The 24,954-nt window shown below is 44.8% G+C and overlaps 1 protein-coding gene across 19 annotated transcripts in view; it reads left to right on the plus strand.

The window, feature by feature from the left end:
* Nucleotides 1-24,954, plus strand: part of MAP2 (microtubule associated protein 2) — a 219,263-nt gene that overhangs the window by 144,861 nt on the left and 49,448 nt on the right. For 18 of the 19 annotated variants that reach the window (XM_063162599.1, XM_063162601.1, XM_063162604.1 and 15 more), the window contains exons 4-5: nucleotides 4,998-5,283; nucleotides 24,729-24,842. In XM_063162599.1, coding sequence (XP_063018669.1) covers nucleotides 5,022-5,283; nucleotides 24,729-24,842 — 376 coding nt within the window. In that variant the 5' untranslated portion in view covers nucleotides 4,998-5,021. The remainder of the gene's footprint in view (nucleotides 1-4,997; nucleotides 5,284-24,728; nucleotides 24,843-24,954) is intronic. The other variant, XM_063162605.1, reaches the window with a different exon arrangement.

A 24,954-nucleotide genomic window follows, 5' to 3' on the forward strand; every position in this document is an offset into this window, starting at 1 on the left:
TACTATATACTACAGCCTGAGCTTTAATGGTGGCAGGAGGTCACTGGAACTTGTCCATCTAAATTTCCCACCTTCTGCCTCTTGTTTCTATTCCAGCCTCCTGATACCTCCCTGCTTTCCTTGGCTCTTCTAGATGTAAGTTGTTAGTAAGTTAAATTTACTGGAAAATTCCATTGGGACCTTTTAAATCACTGTGCCTAGTATTTAATATTTAGATCCATCATCCCTGTTGGACAGTTGGTGTGTGGTCATGAAATTTCTTCTGTTGTGTTATTTACTAGTTTAAGTTTGATTGCACCCTATTTGTGTATAGTGTAACTAATTTTTACTATATCTTAATTTATTTTTAAATTCTTGGTGGTCTTCTTTCTGCAAAAAAAAAAATTGAGTATGTCACTTCATTGATTTATTTCCTTTGAAAGAAATTCTCTGAATTTCTTAAATTTCTTTTAAAAATTTCTTATAGGCAGTCTAGTTGAGGAGTTTTGGAAGCCCTGGATACCTGAGGTCATTAGCCATATCTGTGCACTCCAGATTAGGGAGAATCCCTTCCCTGTTCTGGCTCTGGACTTGGAAGCAGCTACAACTCAGGGCAGATGATTCTGCTTTGGGGAATCTGAGCTAAATTGCCCTCTGAGAACCAGGATTTGGTCCTGGAGCCATACACAGAGCACATCCCCTCTTCTTCCCACTGTGCTCAGGATCTAGCCATGCACCCTGCCAGGGTTTGGTTTTCTGTTTTTTAAAGAGTGTATTGTCTCTCCTTTCAGCAACCTCCAGTGCTAATTTTTGCCTGAACTAGAATTGTAGCTCTTCTTCCATGTATCCAGGTAGCTGTTTGTTTTAGTTGTTAAATTAGCTGCCCTGAAATGAAATATCCTCATTTCCCTGAAATTAAATATCCTCATTTCACTCATAGATACAAGAGCAGGTAAAAACATGGCTTGAAACAGGAAGGCAGTCTCTTTGCAAAAGTCTTCAATATTGGCCTAATTCTGTTGTCTTAACAAGTAAGAAATTTACAGAAAATTAATCAGTTTCTATGCAAAGGCAGTGTTAATATAACACTAAGATGATTCTGGACAGCTAGCACGACAGGAAATTTAAATCAGCATTATCTTGGGTTTTGCATATCATGGCCTCATGCTGTATCACTGTGGGTGATTTGCTCTGCATAGAGTTCAAAGCATTCAGGCTTGGTTCAACCCAGCCATGGCAGCAGGAGCTGGTGTCACATGAAAGAGCATATGGATTCATAAATATGTGTAGAGTGCCTGCAAAAGGAGGAGGCAACTGCAGAGTCAGACCACATATCCCCCACGAGATTTGTCCCTCTGTGTTTAAGTATTTTCTGTCTCTGTGCAGTTCCCCCATGGCTGAAAAAGCTGGGAGGGTCCATTTTTATCATGGTTTCTCCTCCAGGTTATTAGTTCAGAAGACAAGATGTCCAGTTCAGGTCTATGATGCTGTCCCCTCAGTGCACTGCCTGAGTTACAGTGACATGAATTAAGGTCTGCCAAGGATCTCTTCCCTGCTGCTGCCAGTGGAGCACAATCTCTCCAGACAAGCAATGGCTCAGTAGTGTCCTCCATGTCACTCTGGGCAAGGAAAACCTTTTTGGGAGGGCTGTGCATGGCCCATGGGTGTGGGTCAGCATCACTGCTGTGATCTGTGGTGCTCAACAGCACCTACTTGATCCCTCTGGAACGAGGGGACATTCCCCACCCCAGTCCTACACTGTGATTTGCATGGGTGGCCTTGGTCAGACTTCAGGGTGAGGAGCATCCTGAGGGAGGAGCGTTACCTGTGCTGTGTGGTGCCACAGCCTGCTCCAGAGTGGCTCTGGAGTAAGGGGCTGTGCTGGTGGTTTGGCTGTGAGCTCCACTGCCCTTTCTGCTGTGGTCCAGCACCTCCTGGGTCACCCCCTCCCTACCACTAACCTCCACAAAGAGTGAGAACTTGCTGGAAGACTGCTGCTGTGTCTTCCCTGATAAAGCAGTTCTGTTGTAGTGGTTAGCAAAGACAGGCTCAAAGATCCAAATCAATTTGAACTAAAGCAGCATGACATTTTAGAGGACTGGCTGTGCCTTCTTATCTATGTCTTTTTGAAAGCCTTCATTACAGTTTATGCAAAGAATAAGAAACTCATGGTAAAAAGGACTGTTTACTTCCCTGAAGTACAGTGTTTCCCTCGGTCGTCCAAATTATTCAAGTTTTTTTCTTGTTACATAGCTATCACTATTTAAATTCTGCTGTATTGTCTGGCCACTTCAGTATTTCTGTCAATATTTACATTACCTGATTAATTTAATTCCATTGTATGCTAATGAAATGAAAGAAAAACAGCTCACTTGATGGTGCAAAGCACACCTGTGTATTCTGGATTTTAACCCAAGCTGTGGATGAATCACAGCACACAGCAGATAGTCATTGCTAAATTGCTGAGTACAAAGATGCATTGTGTGACTCACTCCCTGTTTCTCTCCTACCATCATAAACCCTGAGAGCACTTGATGAATAACAGAGAGGCAAGAATGAATTCATCCATGCTTTACTCTGTAACCATCTTTTATAAATACTGAGCCAAATTCTGCCTCCAGATACACGCAGCTCGCATTGAAGTCTGCCCACTGTATTTATTTTTAAAGATAAAAGCACTTTTGTTATTTTCACTGGGGACTTGTGTGACACAGTCCATTGTGGGGATGTGAATATCCTTCCTCAAGAGCTTCAAGTGAGGCAGGGAGTGTCTGCCTGGAACCAGGAAGGATACTTCATGGATAATAGCTACCAAACTGTGGTGCTGGAATAGAACCATTACATTTGTCCCAGTGATTTTCAGAGCCACATTCTTTACACTGGGCTCTTTCATAACCCTCCCTGTCCTGCTGTGCCTCTGAGCTCCTCTCATGGGTGACCAGGGGCTGAACTGGTGAAGCTGGTGGGCAGGTTCATCCTGCTCCTGGGTCTTGCTTGGGCTTTTTCTTTGGTTGTTTTTTCTGGGCTTTTTGTAGTTTTTTCCTGAGTTTCCCCAAGGGACATAAATGAGAATCGCCTCCTTTTTTTTCCTGCAGAACAGAATTTGTTCTGCCCTCATATCCCAAATGTTGGTGGCTTTGAGTGTGTGCTGCTCATTGCTGTAAAAAGGGAGATATTTGTCCCATGGCCTTATGTTTTGGAAAGGCTCTTATGAGAAAATGTTCTCTAGAATCGTGCAGTAAACAGATCTAGAGGCAGAGGTATATATATATATATTTTTTTTTTTTGGTAGTTGGGAATTATTGCCCGTCTTGGGCTGGTGTGATGTGATGTGGATTTAAAGCTCTGTCTGTACAGGCAGGATGTCTCCCTGTTGAGTCTCCCATTAGGGTAACAGAGGTGGGGAAAGCAAAGGGATGTGGAGTGTGTTCACTCTTTTCTTACCTCTGGTTGACTGAGGCTTGGCTCCTCTCTTTGTGATACTGCTCATCCCATCATTTTCAGTACAGCTCCAAGGAAAACCTGGGCTGCAAAACTTGCTCACTGCAAGTTTCACCAGCTCCTTCAGTCTGTATGCAGTTAGTTACCTCCAGGGAATGATGCTGGCTCAGGGTGAGAGCGGGCAGAGCACTTTGTAAAACAACATGATTTCACCATGAGGCAGAAGAGTTATTAGTCCTTTTTGATATGGAACTCCAGTTTGAGTCACATATTGTGAATGAAATCTAATTTTGTGGTTCATCATGGTTTTTAAAAAATCTGCAGCAGCTCTGAAAGCTGTTGTTAATAAATTATAATGTCTGATCAGAAAGAGGTCAAATTATCAATTATGAATGATTGTCTGGCAAATAGCCTTTTCTTATGTTTAGAGGTTTTCTTCGAACCGGCCTGACATTATGGAAACTAGTTTCTTTTTCTGGTTTGTTTTTGTTAAATATCTGCAGAATACATGCACTATCTAGTTTGTGCTGCCTTTTCTAGACTACTCAGCCTCTGTGAAATGTGGCTGGTTGACTGCATTCAGCTCGCTGCTTTTATGTTATTTTCTCCCAGGGAAAAAAGGAGGTGGCAAGTGCTTTTGGAAAAGGCCTGCTGGTTTCCACTTTGAAGTAGCAAACTCAGGGCAGGTCGCCTTTTCCTCTCCAGAGGCTACCGTATCATCAAAACATGATTATGAGTTCTTGCCTTCCTAGGTTTACATATTGAGGAGCTCCTGCTGCATTTATCTGTGAGGAATAGCCAAGTGCTATGGCTTATGCAGTGGCTTCTCCTTGGTTTGAACAAATGAGATCTAACTAACAGGATTGAAATATGTGTGAAATAGCAAATAGTGATTAGTTTTATTTCTGTACAAATACTGATAGTTAAAAGAGAATGTAAATACCTGTGTGAGAAACAAACTGTTCCCCATGGACTGTTTTGGATAAAAAAGTTGGACAAGTGTGTGTGAATGTTCACATGACAGCAAGTGGGGATTTAACTGGGGTCAAACAGCATGGATGCACAGGAACCCAGTGCACATTCCCAGACTTGGCTTCTGTCATGACAAGCAGCAGATTGCATGTGCTGGAGAGGCCATGTCACCTTGTGCTGCTGTGCCTGACAAACACCTTCACTGCAGCAGCTTCACTTGTAGCAGTTGTGGCATTCTTCCTTCATTGCCCTGGAAATGGGTCATGGCACTGAGATGACAGAGTCACTTCTTGTTAATTGAGTCGATATTTTAACTGTAATTAATGCGTTAAAATCAGATTAATGAATGGGCAGCCATCAAGAAAACGGTGCTAATAATTGCAAGGCATGTGAGAGTCAGGGAGGACTTGACCCATAATTTTTACTGCTGGTGGTTTCTTTTGGCTTTAAATGAGTTCACTCACGGCTAGGACAAACACACAGAGATAATTCTTTCCTCTGCTGGGCTTGGATTTACCAGCAGCACTGCTGGTGATTGCTTGTGCTGGCAGTGAGGGACACAGTGACCCACCTGGAGCTGATCTCTCCCGCTCGTGTCGTTACAGGCCGCGCGCTGAAGGCGAGGAGCCATGGCTGAGGATAGGAAAGACGAAGCCAAGGCGCCACACTGGACTTCAGGTCAGCTAACAGAGGCCTCTTCACACCCACATTCACCTGAGATGAAGGATCAGGGGGGCGCGAGCGCTGGACTGGTCAGAAGTGCCAATGGATTTCCGTACCGAGAGGATGAGGAGCTGAGGCTGGGCGGCCACGAGCAGCCAGGGACGTATGCTCAGACCAAAGAGAATGGCATCAATGGAGAGCTGTCATCAGGGAGCAGGGAGACTGCAGGTAATGCACCTCCATGCCCTGCTGCAGAGCACAGGGCTCTGCACACCCCTGGGGCTTTCTCCAAGAGGAGATGTCAGGTAGAGTCCAGCGTGCCATGGGGGAGCTGTATGTGCTTTGGGAGGGCACTTGCTCTTCACTGCAAGGACTGCATCTTTGCCCAGATACGTACTCAGGATTCTGGGCAGGGCTCTGAGAAGGCTTCAGGAAAGGCCTTCTTTGTAAATGAGACAGGGTCACCCATCAAGGGATGTGGCAACAGAGCAGCTGCTCAGGTCCTCTGGGCTACCAGGGAATAGGAAAGTGCCCAAATATTGTGTATGGATGGCTCATGCATTGTGTGTGCAGGAAGGATGGATTCTCCTGTTATTGCTCACAAGTAGCAAGACCTTCTTGAAACCATGTACTGTTTGCAAAATAATGCATTGCTCATTCTGGCTCAATTCACTATCAGCATTTCTTCATTCTTGCCCAGCCATATTTCACTGGGTGCTCACTGGGACTTAGTCTATTTGTAAACTATGTAAGGTTTTTAGAATTCAGCTTGTTGTTTGCAGGGAAAAAAAAAAAAGAAGAGTGTGACTGTGTCAAAATGAAATATGCAAAGCAAGTTTCCTGTTTTAGAAGTAAATGCTAATTATCTTTGTGCAGAGTTCCCACTCCAAAACCCCAAAAGCACAGTGCAAGAAGAATTTCTCTTGTATAGACACAACTGCCCTTGATGCATCCATTCATGCATGCTAAAGAGATCTTTCTAGCAATGTTTTTTTGGCTGTTGACAGCATTTGGAGATGCTATCTGTAATTTCTCAGAGGCTGGAGAATTTTAAGGCTCCTGGACCATACAATAATTTCATAAGCAATTGTGCTGGAAATGGAGATATCTGCTAAAAGTAAATGTGTTTATATTTTAAGTCTCTTTTTGCAGATTTGCTTTCAAATGTTGGCCAAGGTAAAAGAAATGATGTGTGAGCATTCAGGTGAACACAGTGTTGATGATTGGGGAGATGATAATGATGTCTTGTCCCTTTGCTCTAACCCAGCTTTATTCTGTGTTTAGGCAGCAAACGGACACTGAGTGTGTGTCTCATCTTTGCCACAGATTTGTCACCCCATGTTGGACAAGTCCCCCCATATATTTGCAAAAGTGAGGATTACAGGATGAAGAGGAATTTGCTATCCTTAGATAGGGGGTAGGGAAATGCTTTTCTCAGGCTGTCTCTGAATCTCAGGTTCTGAGTGCTGGTCACAGAGAGATCCAAACATTTGAGTTTGCAGCTAATGGGTGACAGGAGGAAGAAAACCACTGCTGGCATCAGCAGGCATTACAGTAATGCCTTTTCATGTTGCTTTTTGAGGCAAGTGGTTAAAAGCAGAACAAGACAAAATGAGGAAGCATGTTCTAGGGCATGCAGTAGTGCTGGGGGCACACATTTGCTAAGGGAACAAGATTACTCTTCATCCAGGTGAAGTTTGCTTCAGTCACCACTCTGTGGCCTCATTTCCTCCTTCCCTGCAGTTTTCTCACTGTCTGCTCAGACTCTAAGATCTTGGTGTGGAGACTTACTGTCCGTATGTACAGCTTTTGTTTGGGAGTCTTAATATAGCTTATCTCTTGACATCTTTGTCCTTGAGCATGGGAAAAGTCCCTAGAGCTGCTTGCCTGGCTCTCTGGAAACTTGTGCACTGCACACTCAGGCACTGGCTAAGCCCACATTTAATCAGGGCAATGTAAACCTTTGTAGGATATTTAAGACACATTTCTTTCAATATTTTTTTCTCTTTTTGAAGGAGAAACCAGTTAGCAACTTACTGTAGTGGTAGAAAGGGAACACAGTGTGTTTTGCCCCTTCAAACTAGTATTTAATAGCTGGATGTGCTAAATGCAGTGTGGGGCAGGACTTGTAGATTTTTGATGTTCAATTCAGAATTTGATCTTGAAATTAGGATTGCTATTCACAACAATATTCAGTCATCTTTGCTGTGTTTGTCTCTTTGCAAATTGCAGCTTCAGCGGGGTACTGCATCAGGTGAGGTTTTTAAATGCCAGTCTGATAGACATAATTATCAATAATGTGAATCATTTAATCATTTGTAGTAGCTTAGTGACTCCAAACATCTGGAGAGAAAGAGCACAGGAAGCCACAGTCGATGGAGATAATTAACCAAGCTGTGGGTTTCAGTAGATGTACAGGGATTTTATTTTTTTCTGGTACAAGCCCAGCACTGTAACCTAGGAAAATCTTTGGCTTCTCAGCCTTCATGTTGGAGTCTGTAAATCCCCAGCAACTGCCACAACCTTATGCACAGCAGAGCACTAGTTCAAACAGGGATTGTCCATCACCCCAGTCCCTGGTGAATTTTGGATTTTGAGGTGTTTCTCCTATGGTAGGGCTGCTGCATCTGGCTGACCCAGGAGCTGGGATTTAGCCACAAAATGGCCCTCTCCAAGGGAGAGATGTTCTGTAGCAGGGCAATTGATCCTTCGAGGCACAGCAAAGCTGCAGGACACCCATTCACAGGGCTTGTGCTGTAAAATCAGAGGGCTGTGTGTTAAGGGAAAAGTTAGGATAAGGCCACCAGGACAAAGACACCTTATGCACACAGTGATGCAGAGGCAAGGGATGGTAGTGGGGGAGGAAGTGACAGCTCTTCCTGAAACACATGCAATCCATCACTACAAGTGACATTTTTAGATTTGCACATTTAAATTTGCCTTTGTGTATATATGTCTCTCTCAGTGTCTAAGAGTTACTGAGTCTGACCTCAGCGTTTGGAATCGTCTGGATCTGGCTGCTGTATTGCCTTTGATTGATCTGTCTCAGCATTGTGCTGGTAATGGCTGCATGATGGAGCCACATCAATGCCCTCCTTTCAGAGGGACCGATAGGAATGTGGCAGAGTGCACAGAGCTGAGGGCAGGGCAGCCTCAGGGCCTGATCCAGCAGGCACCCAAGTCAAAGGCAGATACGTGCAGGAGAACAGCCTTGGGTTTTTGGCATAGCCCACAGGAAGCTATTAGGGGTGTGATGTAAGTGTGGGTGGTAAAGCACCTATTTCTTTTTGTATGCATTTTGTGGATGTAAATTTGTGTATGTACTTGGGCTGATGCCTTGTCAAGGCTGTCCTAGAGCAGAGGCTAGACAGAGTTAAAGAATGAAGTAGGGATTTATTAAAAGGCCTCAATGGATCCACCTTGGGCAGCACAAGAGCCCAGCCAAGGCTACACCCAAGATGAACCAAAATGGTCAAAAAATGGACAACTGGTCACAGGGTCTCTCCCTTTTGTAAGTTCTGGTCCATTTGCATATTGGAGTTAATTGTCCAGTTATAACTTTAACTTACGAAGTCCCATCCTTCTTGTTTTTCTCTCTTCAACCCACATTGTTTATGCTCTTGGGCCTGAAATTTGGATCATTTGTCCTTGGTCCCTAGCTAGAGAAGGAATTGTTTTGTCTCCCTACTCTGTGAATAGAGCTCACCATCCCCTAAATGAAGCTCAGAGTTACACACTAAAGCAGCACAGAACCTGAAAAATAAAGCTAAGACCCGAGGAATCATTTTCCCCTTTAGAGGCTTGACCAGGCCTTACCTTTGTTGAGTCTCTATTCTAAATATTTACTAATAATAGGTACTTAATTACAGATAAGTATCTAAGATAACTATCTATCTACCTCTGGCAGACCAGCTGAGCCCTGTGCTTCTGCCAGATACAAATCCCACACTGTTCTGGAGGTGCTCCTGAACCCACCTTGCCTTTGGTGTAGTCTGTGGTGCAGCATCCCACAGCCTGAGACCACCAAGTTTTGATGTGTTCTCCCTGCTTCATGCCTGTCCATGTCCCTTCTCACTTGCACACACAGAGCATCTTTGGTGAAGACCATGGAATTATTAAGAGTGGAGAATGAGACCTGTAGGTTTTGTCAAGCCAAACGTTTCCATGTTGTGTGAAATGTGTGATGCAAAGGGACAGGATAGTGTAATCCTCAGAAGCTCACTCTGAAGCAGGCTGACAAGGAAAGCTTTGGACTGGACCCAGTGGTAGAGCACAGGATGTGTCTGACTTGCAGTGAAACGTGGGAGTGGCAGCCTTTTCTTTGCTCACTGGAAAGTTGTGGTCAGCTAACTGGGAGGAAGCTGTGAGGAAGGCTACAGATATGCTGCAGCATTCTCTGGGAACCAGCAATTCAGCATAATCCATTTTATTTGAATTGCAAGAACATCAAGCTACAAAGGTTTTGCTTTTTGCACTTAAAATGCTTCTATTTTTTCAGTAATGCAGTCAAATTTAACCAGTCAAATTTATGTAATTAGGGATAATAGTGGTGAACATTGTGAAGCGTCTTCTACAATATGTCTTTATATACAGTGACTCAACTGATTAAGTGCTTTGTTCATTATATGCCAAATTCAGATTTGTAATTGGAGGGGGTTTGGATTATCCACACTGTTATTTGATGAATTGTTTTTTTGACAGATGAAGGGAAAGCATTTCCTGAAATCCTATTACCAGAGCCTCAGGACAGTGTCTGTGTCCTGGTGGCAGACAGTGTTAAGGACAGTAACATGTCATACCAGAGGGACAAAATGTAGCCCTTCAGTGAACCCAAGCCATGTGGGATGCAGAGGGACTGTAGTGAGCTGTAACAAGTTCCCTGACAGGGCACAGCAATCCCACTGCAGGCTGGGCACTTTTTGGGGTCATGAGGAAGGTGGGTGAGAGGCAGATCCATGAGAGACCTGTGAGGAGGAATGAAGAAGTGGCAGTGTTGATGTGAGGGGCTGAGCAATGTGGGGAAACAGACTCAGCAGCAGGAGGCCATGAGGAGCGAGGCAGGGGAAAAAGGAAAATTGTATGGTAAGCTAAGGACAATAGAAAAAGGTCCAGCTTTATCTGCTGATCCAGAAACAAACCAGTTTTTGTGTGATGGCAGATACTACCCCAGAAAGGAGGGGATTCAGACAGCAGAAAACAACTGAAGAGCAAACTGGAAAGAGACAAACCACATTACAACTTGGAATGTAATTTATCATAATTCAGCCCTTTGTTTCAGGCCTTGTAAAGCTGGACTAAATGGGTATTTGGAACAGACTTATTCCTCTGACCATCTCCTCTTTTAAACAAGCATATTTCTATAAGGTGCAGGGAATGTGAGTCTGAAAGACTGCCCTGTCACAGCAATAGTGCTTGAGCAGAGTCCCTTTAGGTTAGCTATGCAAAAATACCCCAAAAACACGTTGAAGGCAGGAATTGTTCTTGTTTCAGCCTCCTGCTGTGTGTCAAGGAAACAGTCTGTATCCCATTCTCTTCTCTTGCCTTGCAGTAGCCAGTCTCCAGGTAAAGAGGATCTTGTTCAAAGCCCTCATCAGCACAGCACTGTTAGAAAATCACCATGATGGTTAAAAAATCACCATGGTGCTTCGTTGTGCAGGCTGAGGGCCCTCAGTCCCTCTGGACTAGCCTGGAGCAGAATGGCAGCTCCATGTTTGGGGTCACTAAATGCAGCAGCCTTTGCAGGCTGAAATGCACTGTGAGTTATACCCTGCTCCCATGGCATGCCAGTGGTTTGTTCCCTCCTCTGGTGACATCTCATTTAATCTCCTTTTCCTTCCTGTCTCTCTTGCCATACAAGTGGTAATACTCTGATGGCACTGGCAGTAGACACACAAACAGGCCTTCTTTGTATGGAGGCATTTTTGTTCTTTCCAACAGGACTGCTTTTGTCAGAGCTTTGCTTTTCATTTGGCTGTTTGCACTGGCTGTCCTGCTGCTGCCCAAGTCCTTGTGGAGCTGTAAGCCCCCTGATAAGCTCCCTGAGTGCCTGTTTCCCAAAGGAGCCTCCCAGCCTTGATGTCAGATGTGCATTTTCAGCAAGCAGCACTTCTTGAGCAGTGCAGACAAAATGCACAGAAGGATGTAAAATCAATGACATTGAGAGCTGAATGTGACTGCTGGGTTTGTCCCATTTCTGTTATTTATTTTACAGAGCTGGAAGAAGGTATCTTACTATGTCATTGATGGCTCCCATGGGAAAGAAGCTGTTAATTAGGCATTTTGATCTCCCTCCCCTTGCCCAGGAAATGTGACAGTAATTACTGTACACAGTCCTCTCTGCCAATTTAGATACAGGCAAACATATCAGGCATCTGAAACTTTTCTTCTCTGTGTTAAGTGGAGTACAAGTGTCATTTTCTGGGATGTGTTACTGGAATATTAGACATACTCAAAGCGTGTTGCTGAAGTTTGTGTGGGTGGGGGCAACAGAACCCCTCTGCAGAAAATGCTGGGGGTTTTAATATGCTCTGTTAACCTTGTTATAAAGGAGTAAAGGCACAGAAATTCTATCTTTTCACATTTCCTACCCACAGCTATTTTCTCCCTGACTGTAAAATACTCAATAACTACTATATAGACCAGTCTCTGTGGGTTTTTCTGTGGCTGGCCCTATCAGTCAATCCAGTAAGACATCTTTTGTTGTCCAGTCATAACCTCTCTAAGGGGCTGGCTCTGCCCTTCCACCTCCTCTTAGGGCTTCAGAAATCAGTCAGTCATTGGCATGTCTTGGTAGGAGCTGGAGGGTCTGGCACAGTTGTAGGCAGAATGCAAAAATGACTGTCTGAAAGGGAGCAGGGTGAGATAACCTGGTGTGCAGGTGCTGTTGGTTCCCATGGCTGTTCTCAGCCACATAGAGAACATCAGCCATCAGGCTTTTTTAACCCTTAGCTGCTCTGGGAGTGTGGGGTTCAGATCTGCTTTTGGAAACTGTATCCCAAACCAGGTGCAGTAACACCATGAGAGCCAGCTGCTGCATTGTACCACATCAGTGCTGCTTTTGGCCCAGGGAAGGCATCCACAGCCATTTCCTCAGGCTCCCTGTTGGTGTTTCAATTCACTTGGCTGTTTCCTTGTGACAATGCAAGCAGTGCAAAAGCAGCTGTGCTTCTTTAAGAAGTGAGAGCAGAGTGCCTGTGAGCGTGTTGGCTTGGCAACCAGCACGCACTTGATGCTGTCAGTGCTCCCAGAAAACATAATCTATAACCTCAGAGATGTAACAAGGAACAACAAGGCTGGGGTATGGAAGAAGCATCTTTCATAACATGTTTCAGCCACACCTTAGTTTAGACTGTGTGCCATGAGCTCTGTTTGTCAAAGTTGCCTTTTGGGAACATCTGCAGCCCTTCTTGGGGGACGGCTGTGACCAGGAGAGTTATTGCTGCTGAAAATGTCAAATACTGAAGGCATTCTGGGAGTTTCATTTTTGCCTTGTCTCTGCTTTTTGCTTGCCTCTCCCCTCCCTCCCCACCATCCACGTTTCATTACCTGTTCTAATGAGGGCTGTAAATGCAGATTTCCCTGTCTCTGTTGGTCAAATCTCAACCATCCAGCAGTGACATTAGCTGAGTGACTGGTGGGGCAGCTGTGCCCAGAAAACATTCTAATTTATGGCTTGTTCTGCTGGAGTCCTCTTCACTTTATAAAGTGTGTGGTAGGCAGCAGCTTGTGCGTTTATGAATTACATAAAGTAGACAGGACTTGTAAAAGCCAGGAGAAAAGGCACCAGGGTGGAGAGAGCTACCCCAGGTGAGCCAGGACAGAGCCATGGGCAGGTGGCCCAGCACTGTGCAGGGCTGTGTGCCACCTCCCCCCAGGTTCTGCCCTCTGGGCTGGGCTCAGCTCTGCCCCTCGAGAGAGGCAGAGATGGGATGCTTCAAAGGCTCATTACTGTTGTGTTTAAAGGGTCTATCAGGGTCTCCATCACCATGATGGCATCATAAAGGACGTTCAGAAACACTGGGCAGTATTTGGCACTGAGCAGCTGGTATTGCTGGGGACTGTGCCAGCATATAATCTTTCATTCCAGTTTTGGTCTGAGGGCAGAAGGATTTGGAAGAAGGTTCATTACTAAACAACAGAGCCTTGTTTTGCAGGCACACAGCTACTCTTGTTTCAGGCAGAGCTGAAATGGCACCTTCTCCTCCAAAGTCACCTTGGAAGGGAAGCAGCAGGTTCTTAGGTGACAGCAGGGGATGTGCTGGTGAGCACTGCTGGCCCCCTTTCCAGCTCCCCGGGTGATGAGGGCAGTCATTAACCCGCTCAGCCCCACACTTCACAAATCCCTCCTTCCTGTTTTTCCACTGTGGAAGCTCAGGTGTTGGGTTGATGCACTTCCCAGCCCAGGACAAGGTGTCCCCAGGTCCTGCCAGCACACAGGGTGGACATCAGCCCTTCCTCACCCACTGGGCACAGGTTGGACCCTTGGTGGAGAGGAGGTAGGTACCATCACATCCCTCACAAAAATGAGACTCACACAAAGTCTCCTCCAGGCTTGCTGATTCCTTTTCTCCCCGTTGCCATGTCAACGTGGCCCTGCTCAAAGTGAGATCTCTTTCTAAGCTCCACTGAGGGAAAGTATGTAGCCTAGGAGATTATTTAGCATTCAGGAGTGCACAGGCTCCCTGTGACGTCTGTGAGCCACAGTCAGGCTGGCTGACAAAGGAAAGGAGGATTTAGTTTTTCTCCTCTTTTCCTCTAGCATTTGCTTCTCAAGGTTAAGGGAGATAAGGAAGAGACTGCAAGCACTTTGTGATCGGGACCCCACTCTGTAGTGCTCACTGAGGCACCACTTTCAGGGAAATGAAAAAAAAAATATTACTTTGGGGTATATTTTCTGTACAAAGTACAAGTATGAGAGAGATATATATACAAATTCTATGATTTGACTAACCATGATTAGCTACTCTCTATTAAAATTGGAAAGCAAAGGCAATCTGGGTTTTAATTTGAGTGAGAAACTCAAAGGAAATAGTAGAAGGAAGCAAAAGACAACCCCGTGTCTTTGTCTATCTGTGAGGTTACAGTATAGAGAAGAAACCATCTCTTCTCTTGCTATATTCATATCCTGGGTAAGGACAGCAAAACTCAGTGTGTACTAGTGTTTTGCTTAGGGTTTTTTGTTCTGTGGAGTTGCTACTGGTAGATTAACTGCTCACTTGAAATTCAGTCCTTATAATGGTAATACAGATTTGCTTGCCTTTGCCAGCTGAAGAGATGGAAATCAGCACAGAGCAGCTGGCATTGGCTGGCAGCTGAGCACCGATGATCAGTGCCTGTCCCTACCAATGGCTGATCTGGAAATTCAAAGACACTCCAAGTGAGATGTCTGTGTGATGGTGTTTCCGCTGTTATTTGTTCTTTGGGGGATTCTGAGCAAAATATTTACATTTTCTCTGCTGTTTCACAGGCTGACTACAGAGCACAGTAAGTGGTGCTTGGAAAACCTCTTCTGAAGTGGTGATTTAGAAATGCAGTTTTGGTTGTTTTGTGGGGTTTTTTTATATTAAGGCATTCCAAAAAATGCAGGAAACTCAAGACATCCCAGCTGTGTACATTAGATCATGGGAGTGAGCCCTTCTCCTGTGTGTGGAAAGTAACTGTCCAAAACTTTAGTTTTAGTTGTATGCAGTTTTATTTTATGGAAAATAACTGAAAGACATCATTAGCTCCAGGGCAGGAAAACCTCTTAGCTGCTTCTCAGAGTCATTTCACTCAGGACTAACTAGATTGAATAGTCCATGGAAATCAGATTCACTGGGAGGCACTATGCATTTTGGGAGGGGATAATAAACCCCAGGTACTTTGCTTTTTCTTTCTATTTCCTTCAGTGAGACTAATTGATAATGACACATGATCAGTTTGGTAGAGCTTCCAGCAACCCCTATAACCTCTGGCAGTTAGGATAAAACTGATTTACAGTCTGGTTCTCTGCCCATGCATCTGTCCAGACAGATAATTCTGCTCCTCTTTATGAATGTATCAGCTGCCAGTGCTGTGAAGATGTGGCAGTCTTGCTGCTGTACTGAAACTGCTTTCATCCACAGCCTTGCACCACATATGGGGAGAGGGAATAGATTCAGTGGTGACTGTTCCTTTTTTACCCCAAATTCAGAGTATGTGCTACATCTGGGGTAACACAGCCTGCAGAGGTTGTTGGTGAGCTGAAACTAATCCCTAGCTGTTCCTGTGTATGAGTTGCTTTCTTCTTCCTTCCCTGTCATCCTTTCTCTCTATTTGAGAATATGTCATCCTTCTCACCAATTGCTCTGTCAGCTCTTCCTTCTCTTTCTCCTTTCTCACTTATGTTGTCTCTTTTTTCAGTCTTGTTCTCTGTATGTGCTCCCAGCTTTATCCCAGCCATCCAGTGTAGCTCCTCTGCAACTTGGAATTTCCACAGCTGCTCCTCATTCTCAGTACACTGGGGAGCTCAGCCTCTGGATGCAGCTCTCCTGGAGGCTGCAGTGCCCCCAGCCCTGGTCTCAGCTCTCCCCCAGCAGCTGGACATCTCCCACACTGTGGCTGCAGAAGCTTGCAGCTGTTTAGGTGCCAGAGAAGGCAACTTTGGCAAAAGTGCAAGAGATAGTTCAGAAGGTCACTGAACCATAGAATGGCTTGGGTGGGAAGGGAACTTAAAGCTCACCTCATTCCAATCCCAGGCTGCTCCAAGCCCTGTCCCACCTGACCTTGGGCACTTGCAGGGATGAGGCAGCACAGCTTCTCTGGGCAGCCTGTGCCAGGGCACTGAAGCTGCACTGAGGGCTTGGATGTGCATCTCTCACATTTTCCTTCTTCAAGAAAAGGTGAATGTTTCTCTTTCCTAATCACATTGCACACACAGAGCTGGGAGCTGGCAGTCCCCAGGAGGGAGCAGGCAGTGGATGGGAGCAGGATTCTGGGATGATTCCTGGTCAGAGGCAAGGCTCCCTTCAGCTGGGGCAGGGCCAGAAAAGAGGGGGAGAGATGGGAGAACTGCTGACCTTGGCTGAGAACTGCTCTGAAGGCTAATCTGTACAAGACACAGGCCACTGCCTGTCTGTGGGGACGCTTGCACGTGCTCCTTTGGAAGGATGCAGCCCCACTCCTCTGTTGGCAGGAGAAACACCCCTGCCTCGGTACAGGTGCAGGCTGGACTGGGAAGCAGGGTTTGGGAGAGATCAGCCATGCAGCTGCTGCTGCACTGCAGAGCTGGGCTGGACCAGCAGCGTGGGCACTGAGGTGAGCAGGGCATGGCATTGCTGCATTTTGTGTGTTAAATATCCCTGATGGGTTAAACCAGCATTCTCTTGGCATTGACAGGTTAATCTTCAGTCATCCTGACCAGGCATGACTAAATCCCACACAATGTGTGCACGGGTTAATGTTAATTTTAAGCTTAAATCCAGCAAAGTTTCTATAGCACATTGTGAGTCCTTTTTAAAAAACATCAGAGAAAGCACTGTAGAGTGTTTAAAATCATCCCAAAGGAGCTAAAAATGAACTTTAAGGGATGCATCACCTCCTTCTGTAGGTGGTTGATGCTTCATTGACTTTTGTAGAGGTTCTTAAAAGTCAGTTTGTTTAAAAAGTTAACTTGTACTGAAGCCCAAAACTAATATTGATTTAAAAGTGACTTACCCATTATGTGCATTTACTCACACTGAAAGGATTAAATAGCTGGTTCTTTGTTTTGAAGCCAAAGTGGTTTCTTCTGTGTGAGTCCTAGGGAATTAATACTTTTGGGGAGGGAAAGATAGATATAGCTGCTTTGTATGTGCAGGTGTTGTTCTGAGCTGATGCCAAGTCTCAGGAAAGGCAGTGGGACATCACTGCCTTGCCCTGGCTGTGGGTTTGGTGTTGTCAGCTTCAATATGGCTCTAAATTGTGTTGCCCATGCATCAGACAAAACAGAACTGATAGCTTTTCCCACCTCTGATTTGGCTGGGAAATGCTGACAGTAAATATTTTGTTCCAGGCAGTAGAGTTAAGATGGACTCAGGGGATGCACAGGAAACAAGTATTGCAGTAATGAGGACTCATTTTTAAAGTGTTGCCTTATTATACTGACATTGGTATGAGTCCTTTTTAACAGACTTACATATTCCAGGGGGGGCTGAGGAGGGGACAGCATTAATCTGAATGTTTGTACCTTGGGAATCCAGTGCATTAAACTGTCGAAGCTCTTTCTTTCCCAAAACACAAACCTTTTCTGCCCTGTTCTGCTGGTTAGCTGGTGAATCCTGGTGATTAAATTAATCTGTCGCTGTCCTCACGGATGCTGCAGTAGCTTAAAGTCAACGAGTTTATTAGGGAAATGATACTTGTCTGTTCTGTTGTGGCTGCATTTAATTTAAAAGCTGATGTTCATATTATTTGCCTTCATAACTCCTGCCAATTATTGTTAATATTGCCAACATCCAGATCAAGGACCTACTTACAGCAAAATATTTACACTCACAAAAGCCGTTTGAAAGCCAGTATTTGAATTCTGCAAAGCTATGTTATGGCTTTTTTTCTTCAATCTCAAGCACTAATCTGTTGGCACTTTTTGGGGTTTATAGAACTTATTCATAATACTTTGATAGCTGCTGTGCATTTGTTTTTTAATCTGCATGCAGAAAGGCAGTATTTAGAGCTGTTGTCATCCCAGAGATCAAGTCCAAGGTGTATCTTTGCTTTTTCCACCCCAAATGCCACTGGATGATGCCTGCATCTTTTTTTTTCTCCAACATTTCAGTAGTCTTGAGTGAAACAAGTCATCCACCAGCTTCCAGGAGAGCTGTGCATGGATCCAGGACCTGTCCCTAGGGGACTGGCTAATGCCTCTAAACAAATCGAATTGCTATTTGCTTTACAGCCCAGCTGCACTCAGAACTGCAGGACCCGGGGGGAAAAAATCCATAGGTCCTGTTTGGCTTTTCAAATCATCAAAGACAGCAAATAACCATTTTGTATCTTCTCTTTTTGCAGGAATATGTGGGGTGTTTTGCCTCACAAGGCGGTGCAGGTTGCTTTGTGCTTTTGTTGTTGACTTGATTGCACTGTGCCAACAATTAGTGCTGGTTACCTTGGAAACTGCTCTGAATCCCACTGAGGATTTTGACAGGCACATCTTGACTGAAATTGCTTTGTTTTCACAATTCTGCAAGTATACATGTAGCTAATCCTTTTGTTGTGCTCTGCCTGTGTTCTTTCCTTAAAATGTAGCAAAATTAATGAAACATATTATTTTATCCTTTCCATCTCATTGCAGCTTTCTTTAATCCTTCTTCTGCCTCAGTGCTCCAGGAACATTAATTACCCTTTACTTTAACAGAGCTCGCTGCTTTCTCTTAGTAGGTGTTTGATTGGTGACCCTATGAATGTGTGTGAAGTTTTGACACAATTTGCAATCTCCTCCTTTCTGTTCCTCCTTCCTGTCATCTCTTTTCCTTGGTTTTCTCCTGGAGCAGAAGGCTCTAGAATGCTTAGGAGATAAATGAAAACAAATAAGAGCAGGGATTCTGCACACTTCTAATCAGGCAGTTGGTTATTTGTGTCTTCTACTGAGCTGCAATCCTTTATTTGGAGAATTGGTTTGAAAGTGTTCACCTTACCTCTTCCTAGAACAGGAATCATTCCCTCTGCTTTCTAAAAGAACAGTTTTATTCCCTCAAGAAGGATTCTTTCAGTCTGGTGCATAATGCATCTGTTCAAAATATTCAGCCCAGAAATGAGAAGACCATGCAGTTGAAGCATGGTAAACTTTGTTTATGCCTGAAACAAATTATGCTTTACAGACCAGCCCAGGTGACATCTTCTGTGGCCACAGGACACTCAAGGTCTTGCTGCCACCCTGGTGGCATTGGGTAGAGCTGTTGCCAGAAAGAAGAAGGCAGGATGCTGCTCTAGTCTGGGAAGACTGTCCTGATGAAGTTGTGGAGATATGATATGCATTTCATATTAGGAGGCACTGTCCCTGTTGCTGTGAAATGGGCTCTCAAGGTGGGAAGGAGCCATAGATAAGTGATCTTGCTGAATGGCAGTCATGAAATACAGATGACTGCAGACAGGAAAGAAGAGCTGAGGAGAAACACTCTGATCTGACTGGAGATCTCTGGCCTGAGAAATGTCTGACACTGTTACATGAGGTGACCAGCAGGCTGTTCTCAGGGCAGGCTGTACCAGCTCCCAGTTCACTGCCAGCAGGATCCAGCAGGATCCTTGCATCAGTGCCAGTCACACACCTGTGAGGCAGGGAGAGGCTGTGAGCCCTGCCCATCCTGTCAAAACCAGTCCTCAGAGTCATCATTGCACAGAGGGACAGGGGAGAGAAGATAAAAGGCGTTGCTGGATGAAACAAAACAGCTGAACAGTTTCACCTAAGAAGTGGTGCTCATAGCAAACTCTGCTTCTCCATGAGCTGAGTCTGAGGTTGTGGTAGGCTGAAAGAGAAAAAAGTGCTAGAGGCTGAAGGACAACCATTAAAAGGGCATGTAAAGAACAGACATCACAGATGTCTCACAGATCTGATGTTTGCTCTTCCCTTTATAGTTGCAGATTTTAAAAAACCCTATTTTTTAAAACTGTTTTTGTGGAAATGTTTATGTCAGGGCCTGGAAGCTCAGACACCTATTTTGAAAGACTCCTGCCACTGTCTGTATATCTGTCTCTGGGGCTGGTAAACATGTCTGTTATAAAAGTTAATGGAATGGAAAGCTGTCATGGGAAATAGAAGTGTTGTAGGTAATGTGCCAGTGGAGACATCTGCAGTCCAATGACAAATGCAGCAGGATCAATAAGGAACCAAGGAGAGCTTTGAAATTACATCTTGGCCTGGTACAGGATCTGATCCCAGATACTGCACTGTGCTGTAGCCAGTCTTTGGCATGTAATCTCATTTACCAGCCCTGTCTGAGTCTCTGTCTGGGAAGGGGGCTCAGCTGTCAGGAGGGAGTGCAGGAATGATGAATTTCAGGTTGGAATTACACCTGCTTCAGTGTAATTCTCAGTGCTAGGGTGGCTGGGCTGGGGATTGGGCTGCTCCTGTGCCTGTGGGTGTACTTGTGAGGAGGGCAGCAGCCTTTGGAGGCAGCAGCCTTCTAAACACAGCCAAGAGGGAAGGCTGTGCCTCCCCATCACAGCTGGTTCAGCATCCTCTGTGCATCTCAGTACTCTGGAAAGGGTTTGTGTCCCCAAGTCATCCCTGGGACACAGAGATTCCTGATCTCCTGATTTGGTGTGCTGGGTTTGGGAGGTGAATTGGGCTGACTTCTAAAACCAGGAACACAGAGTGCTTAATTCCTTTGAGTTTTAACTTTGGTTTAAATTAGCATAGTGCCCCAGACGGGGCTCTGTCCTCTGTTCCTGCCACAGAAGAGCCATGGCACTGGCAGCAGCTGGGCAGAGCTGACCTGGCAGCCCTGCTGGAGTGGGGTCTGAAGTGACCTTTGAGGGAGCAGCAGAACTGCCATCCTGCTATGTCAGCCCTGGCCTCTCAGCTCAGCCTGCTCCCTGTCAGGGCTTTGGAGAGCTCCTGCTGAGGGTTTTCACTGTGTTTTCTCCCTGTTATGGACATGCCATTCATGGGCTGCCTATACCTTAGGGTTCTGTGTACCCTAAAATCAAACTGTGAAGTTCTGTCTGTGTCCTGTACCATGAACAGCTGACATCTTGGTAAAAGGAGCAGCATTTTACTCTCTACAAAATGCAAAGAAAAGGCATGTTGCTGTTCTTTGTTCTGCTGGAGTCTAAGGTAAATCCATGCTCCTTGTTGCTTTTAAGAAATAAATCTATTTGTTGTAGCTTGTTTTTTATGTTAATGCTATTTCTGTGGCATGAAGTAGAGTCAGAGAGAGTCTGCCTGTTTAAAGAGAGGGAAAAGAAATGTCTACAAGCAAAACCATGTCTAGTGAATACATAGCCCAGCATGGTCTTGTTTTGTTTTTTGTTTGTTTGTTCTTTATCATTAGGCTGCCTTGAACTTTAACTGAACCATAAGAAAACTATGAAAAGTCTCAATAGCAGCCCTGTGAGGATTTGACTTACCCACTGGATCTTCTATTTATAGTGTCCATTAGTACACAGAAGTCTGTCCTTTTGCAGCAGTCATGTATGGCAAAAGCACTGTTCTGATGAACTGCCCATGCCCCCTGTGTCACCCAAAATATCCATCAGCAGAGTGTTCAGAAGTAAGCCTTTCTTGATTAAAGAACACTGCCAAACAAAACAAACTGAACAAAACATACAAGCCCAGAGGCCATTTTTATTTTTATTTACTTATTTTGCGTAGCCTGAAATAGAAATTTCTATTTAACAGGAGACAACGTTTCACCCTCCCTCATAGCTCCCTGTGGAGCATTATCTTTGTCCCAGGCAAATTAAATCAGGAAGAGAGCTGAGAGGGTGAGAACTGCTTTCTGAGCTTGTAGAGCCCATTTGTGGTAGAGAGCCATGCTGGATGGGAACAAGTATAAATTCTATTAAAAAGGAGGCAGTTTTTAATGATTTATATTTACCCTGCAGAGAGGAGGGTTGCTTGATTCATGGAAAGCAGTTGACCAAGGGGATTTCCTTTGAATATGTTCCAGGGTACTAAACCTGAAAGAGGCTTGCGTATTCTATACCAGAAATTAATTGGAGCCTTTTGTTAAAATTTTCACATGAACATAAGCTTCAAAAATGGATTATTTTAACAATCTTCCTCATTGAGTCTTGATTTGTTCATCTGAGCCAATAGTATAGTCTTGATGATGTTGCTTTGGTCTGTGGTATTGTGATAGTAGCTTGATGGACGTTCTGACAGGAGGGCCATGTGTCACATCCTTCAGGTGCCAGGAATTTTTGTGGAGTCTTCTGTAGCCATCACACTCAGTGAAGCTCTGTGCTGTCCTCCTCACTAGAGCTGTGAGGGCAATGCTCTTTCCTGCTCTCAAAGAGCAGACTGTGAACAGGGATACACCAGCTGTCCAAGTTTGCTTTGTGGAGGAGCAGTTTGTCTCTCCCCAGCCCACGGGAGGTGCTGCAGCACACTGTGGTGTGGGGAGGGCCCCAGGAGCAGGATGGGCCTCGCTGCAGATTCCTTCTCCAGGTTTTCCCAGCTCGTGCTTTGCAGGCTGCCTGTGCCTCACAACACAGGGAGCTGTCAGGACCTGTAAGGATTCCACATTTGTGTCCAGTCCACTGGTCTGCAGCAGCAGCAGCACCATGTGAGAGTCTGGGAGGTCTGGGGAGCGTCTGCTTTGTGTTTCTCACGCGAGGATGGAACCAAGAGGTGGCAAGAAGCACCCCCAGCATCCAGCAGGTGTGGAAGCAGCCCAAAATGAGGTGCAAAGCCCCAAAATGAGGTGCAGGCCCCTGAAAGGCAGCTGGGAAGATTGCTGGGCTTTAAATCAATATCCCTGCTCTTTGATCTATAGGACTGGCCACATGCATGACTTGATGGGTGGGGTTATGGTGCTCCATTTGATCTGCTTAACCACAGAGGGGACTTTCATCTCATACTAGGGATGTGTTGTTAAACAGAAGAGCAGAACTAGAGCTGCTATTCATATTCTCCTCCTACAGGCACCTTTATCATACGTAGCCTCATCTCAAAAAACAGTTGATTTATTTCTTCCAATGTGGAAGGCTGCCAGAACTTCTCATCCCTGACAGTAGGAAAGCAGCATCTTTAGATTTCTAATCTGTATTTATCCTCAAGTATATATCCATGTATTTCAAATGTTTTTGCAAATTCATGTTTTTCAAATCAGCTCATTTTTGTCATTGCTTGGTAGTTGTTCTGGTGTATTGCTCCATCTACTTTTGCTGTTGGCAGCAGCCAATGGAACTGTTGCAGTTAGTGCCCTCCAGATGACCAGCCAGGAGTGCAGTGAATTGTAAGGTATAGACACCAACAATTAGGAATGTTCTTTGCCAGTGGGTGGGGATTTTTAATATCTCGTTAAATCGTTTGTGTAAAAGTAAGATTAACATAGCACTTTGGTTTTAGAGAAACATGGCTGTGGTAATTCACATCTGTGTTTTTTGGGAAAATCAATTGGCTTTTCTAAAGGACAAATGAAGAGGAATAGCTTCACATTAAAAATACAAGGGAATTCTGTAAGAGTGACTGTGAAAATAAATCATTATTAATCTAATGGACAGTCCCTTGTCAGAGTGGTTGCTGTAAAGTTACATGTAGGGCATTGATTTAAACATACTTGTCCTTCCCAGCCAGTTCTTGCCTGAAGGATGTGGTAATGAGTGAGCAGAGCTTTTATTCCTGCCCTCAGGATGGTGACTAATGGGGGCTCTGGCAGGAGCAGGGTGTATTGACTTCTGCCATTACAAACCTCTGTCTCCACACAAGGGCTGGAGAAGCAGTGAAGTGTTGCTCTGTTCCCAGGTGTGCCCAGCTGTGCAGCTGGTGGGTTCTGACTGTGCAGCTTGTGGCCTTCCCTGGGGGTCAGCTCCATCTGTGTTGGGAACAGCTGTCAGACAGCACTTGGATATAGCTGGAGAGGGAAGGCCTTTATTTCCACTGAGTTTGGCTGAGAGAGAGAAATACATTGATTAATGACTAAGGGAGAGCAGACTCAAATACAGATAAGAACCACAAACCCTTTGCTCTCTGAATGCTGCTGGACCAGCCCTTAACATCTTGATTTGTTACCTCAAAGGCACCTGAACTTCCAGAGGGGAGGAAACTTCTCTGGTTGCTTCCATATGCAGCTGTGTGCCTGATGAGGTCTCACTGCACCTTTGAGTGGGTCTGGAGTCAAGCTGAGACAGTTTCTCGGTTTGGAAGAATTCACTCCTTAAGTGGTCCTACTTCTACATTCTGCTCACCAGAGCAGGCAGTTCTCAGCCCTTCCAGGTGTGCTACAGCCTGTGGGCAGTGGGGAAGAGCAGAGTGTGGGTTCTGTGGCACCCAGCTCTGTCAAGCATGCAGTGCCTGAGTCAGCTCCATGCACAGAGCAGCTTGGGGGCCAGCAGCAAGGAGCCCATTCCACCAAAAAAATGTCATCTCTGCCATCCCTCTGCATGGTACTCACACCTACTGTTTAAATAAAGCTTTGTGTGGCAGCCTTCAAAGGGGTGAGGAAGGTGAAGTATTGATTTTAACCATGCAGGAATGTTATTTGGCCCTTCAAGCCCCTCACCAGCAGAGATGGCTGTCTGGGAAGTGCCTTTAATGCATACTGTGTGCTGCTGAGGAGGAATTAGAGTCCAAAGGGCATGTTGGAATGCAGCTAGCTTTGTATATTAAATGTCAAAAAACACATTACTCAGCTGCCCATTCTACCCATTTGCAAAACAATACCTACAGACATTTTTCTAAGCATTTAATAAATGATTGTCTTAAAATATTGCAATTGCTGCACATTGTGCCTAATAGAAAGAACATTTAAAAATGATGCTTTGTGCATCCTGATTAGAGCAAGCTCCTGATTTTTATAAATACATGGCATTTTCCACTGAAACCTTTGGAATATCTGGTTCTTCTCTTTTATTTTTAATGATTTCCTTGTATTTCAGGAAAAAAGATTACCTTTTAAAAACGGATTAAATCAGCCTCTGGTTTTTTATTGTTTAAGCTAATCTTTCTGATTTCAGAACACCATTCTGATTAGCATGCTTTTCTTTCTGTTTTTCTGACTTTGCTGCTGCCACAGAAGAAGTGTCTGCGAGGATAGTACAAGTAGTAACAGCTGAAGCTGTAGCAGTCCTGAAAGGTGAACAGGAAAAAGAAGCCCAGCACAAAGATCAGCCTGGATCACTACCTTTAGGTAAAATGAGACAAAGAATGTTCCAGGTATCCTTGTGTCTGCAAATGTCTGTATGTGTATTAAAAATGCAGTTCCAGCTGTGTATTCACATTGCTTATGGTTGTGGTTGTAA

Source organism: Melospiza melodia, chromosome 8 (genome assembly GCF_035770615.1).
Source record: "Melospiza melodia melodia isolate bMelMel2 chromosome 8, bMelMel2.pri, whole genome shotgun sequence".
NCBI lineage: Eukaryota > Metazoa > Chordata > Aves > Passeriformes > Passerellidae > Melospiza > Melospiza melodia.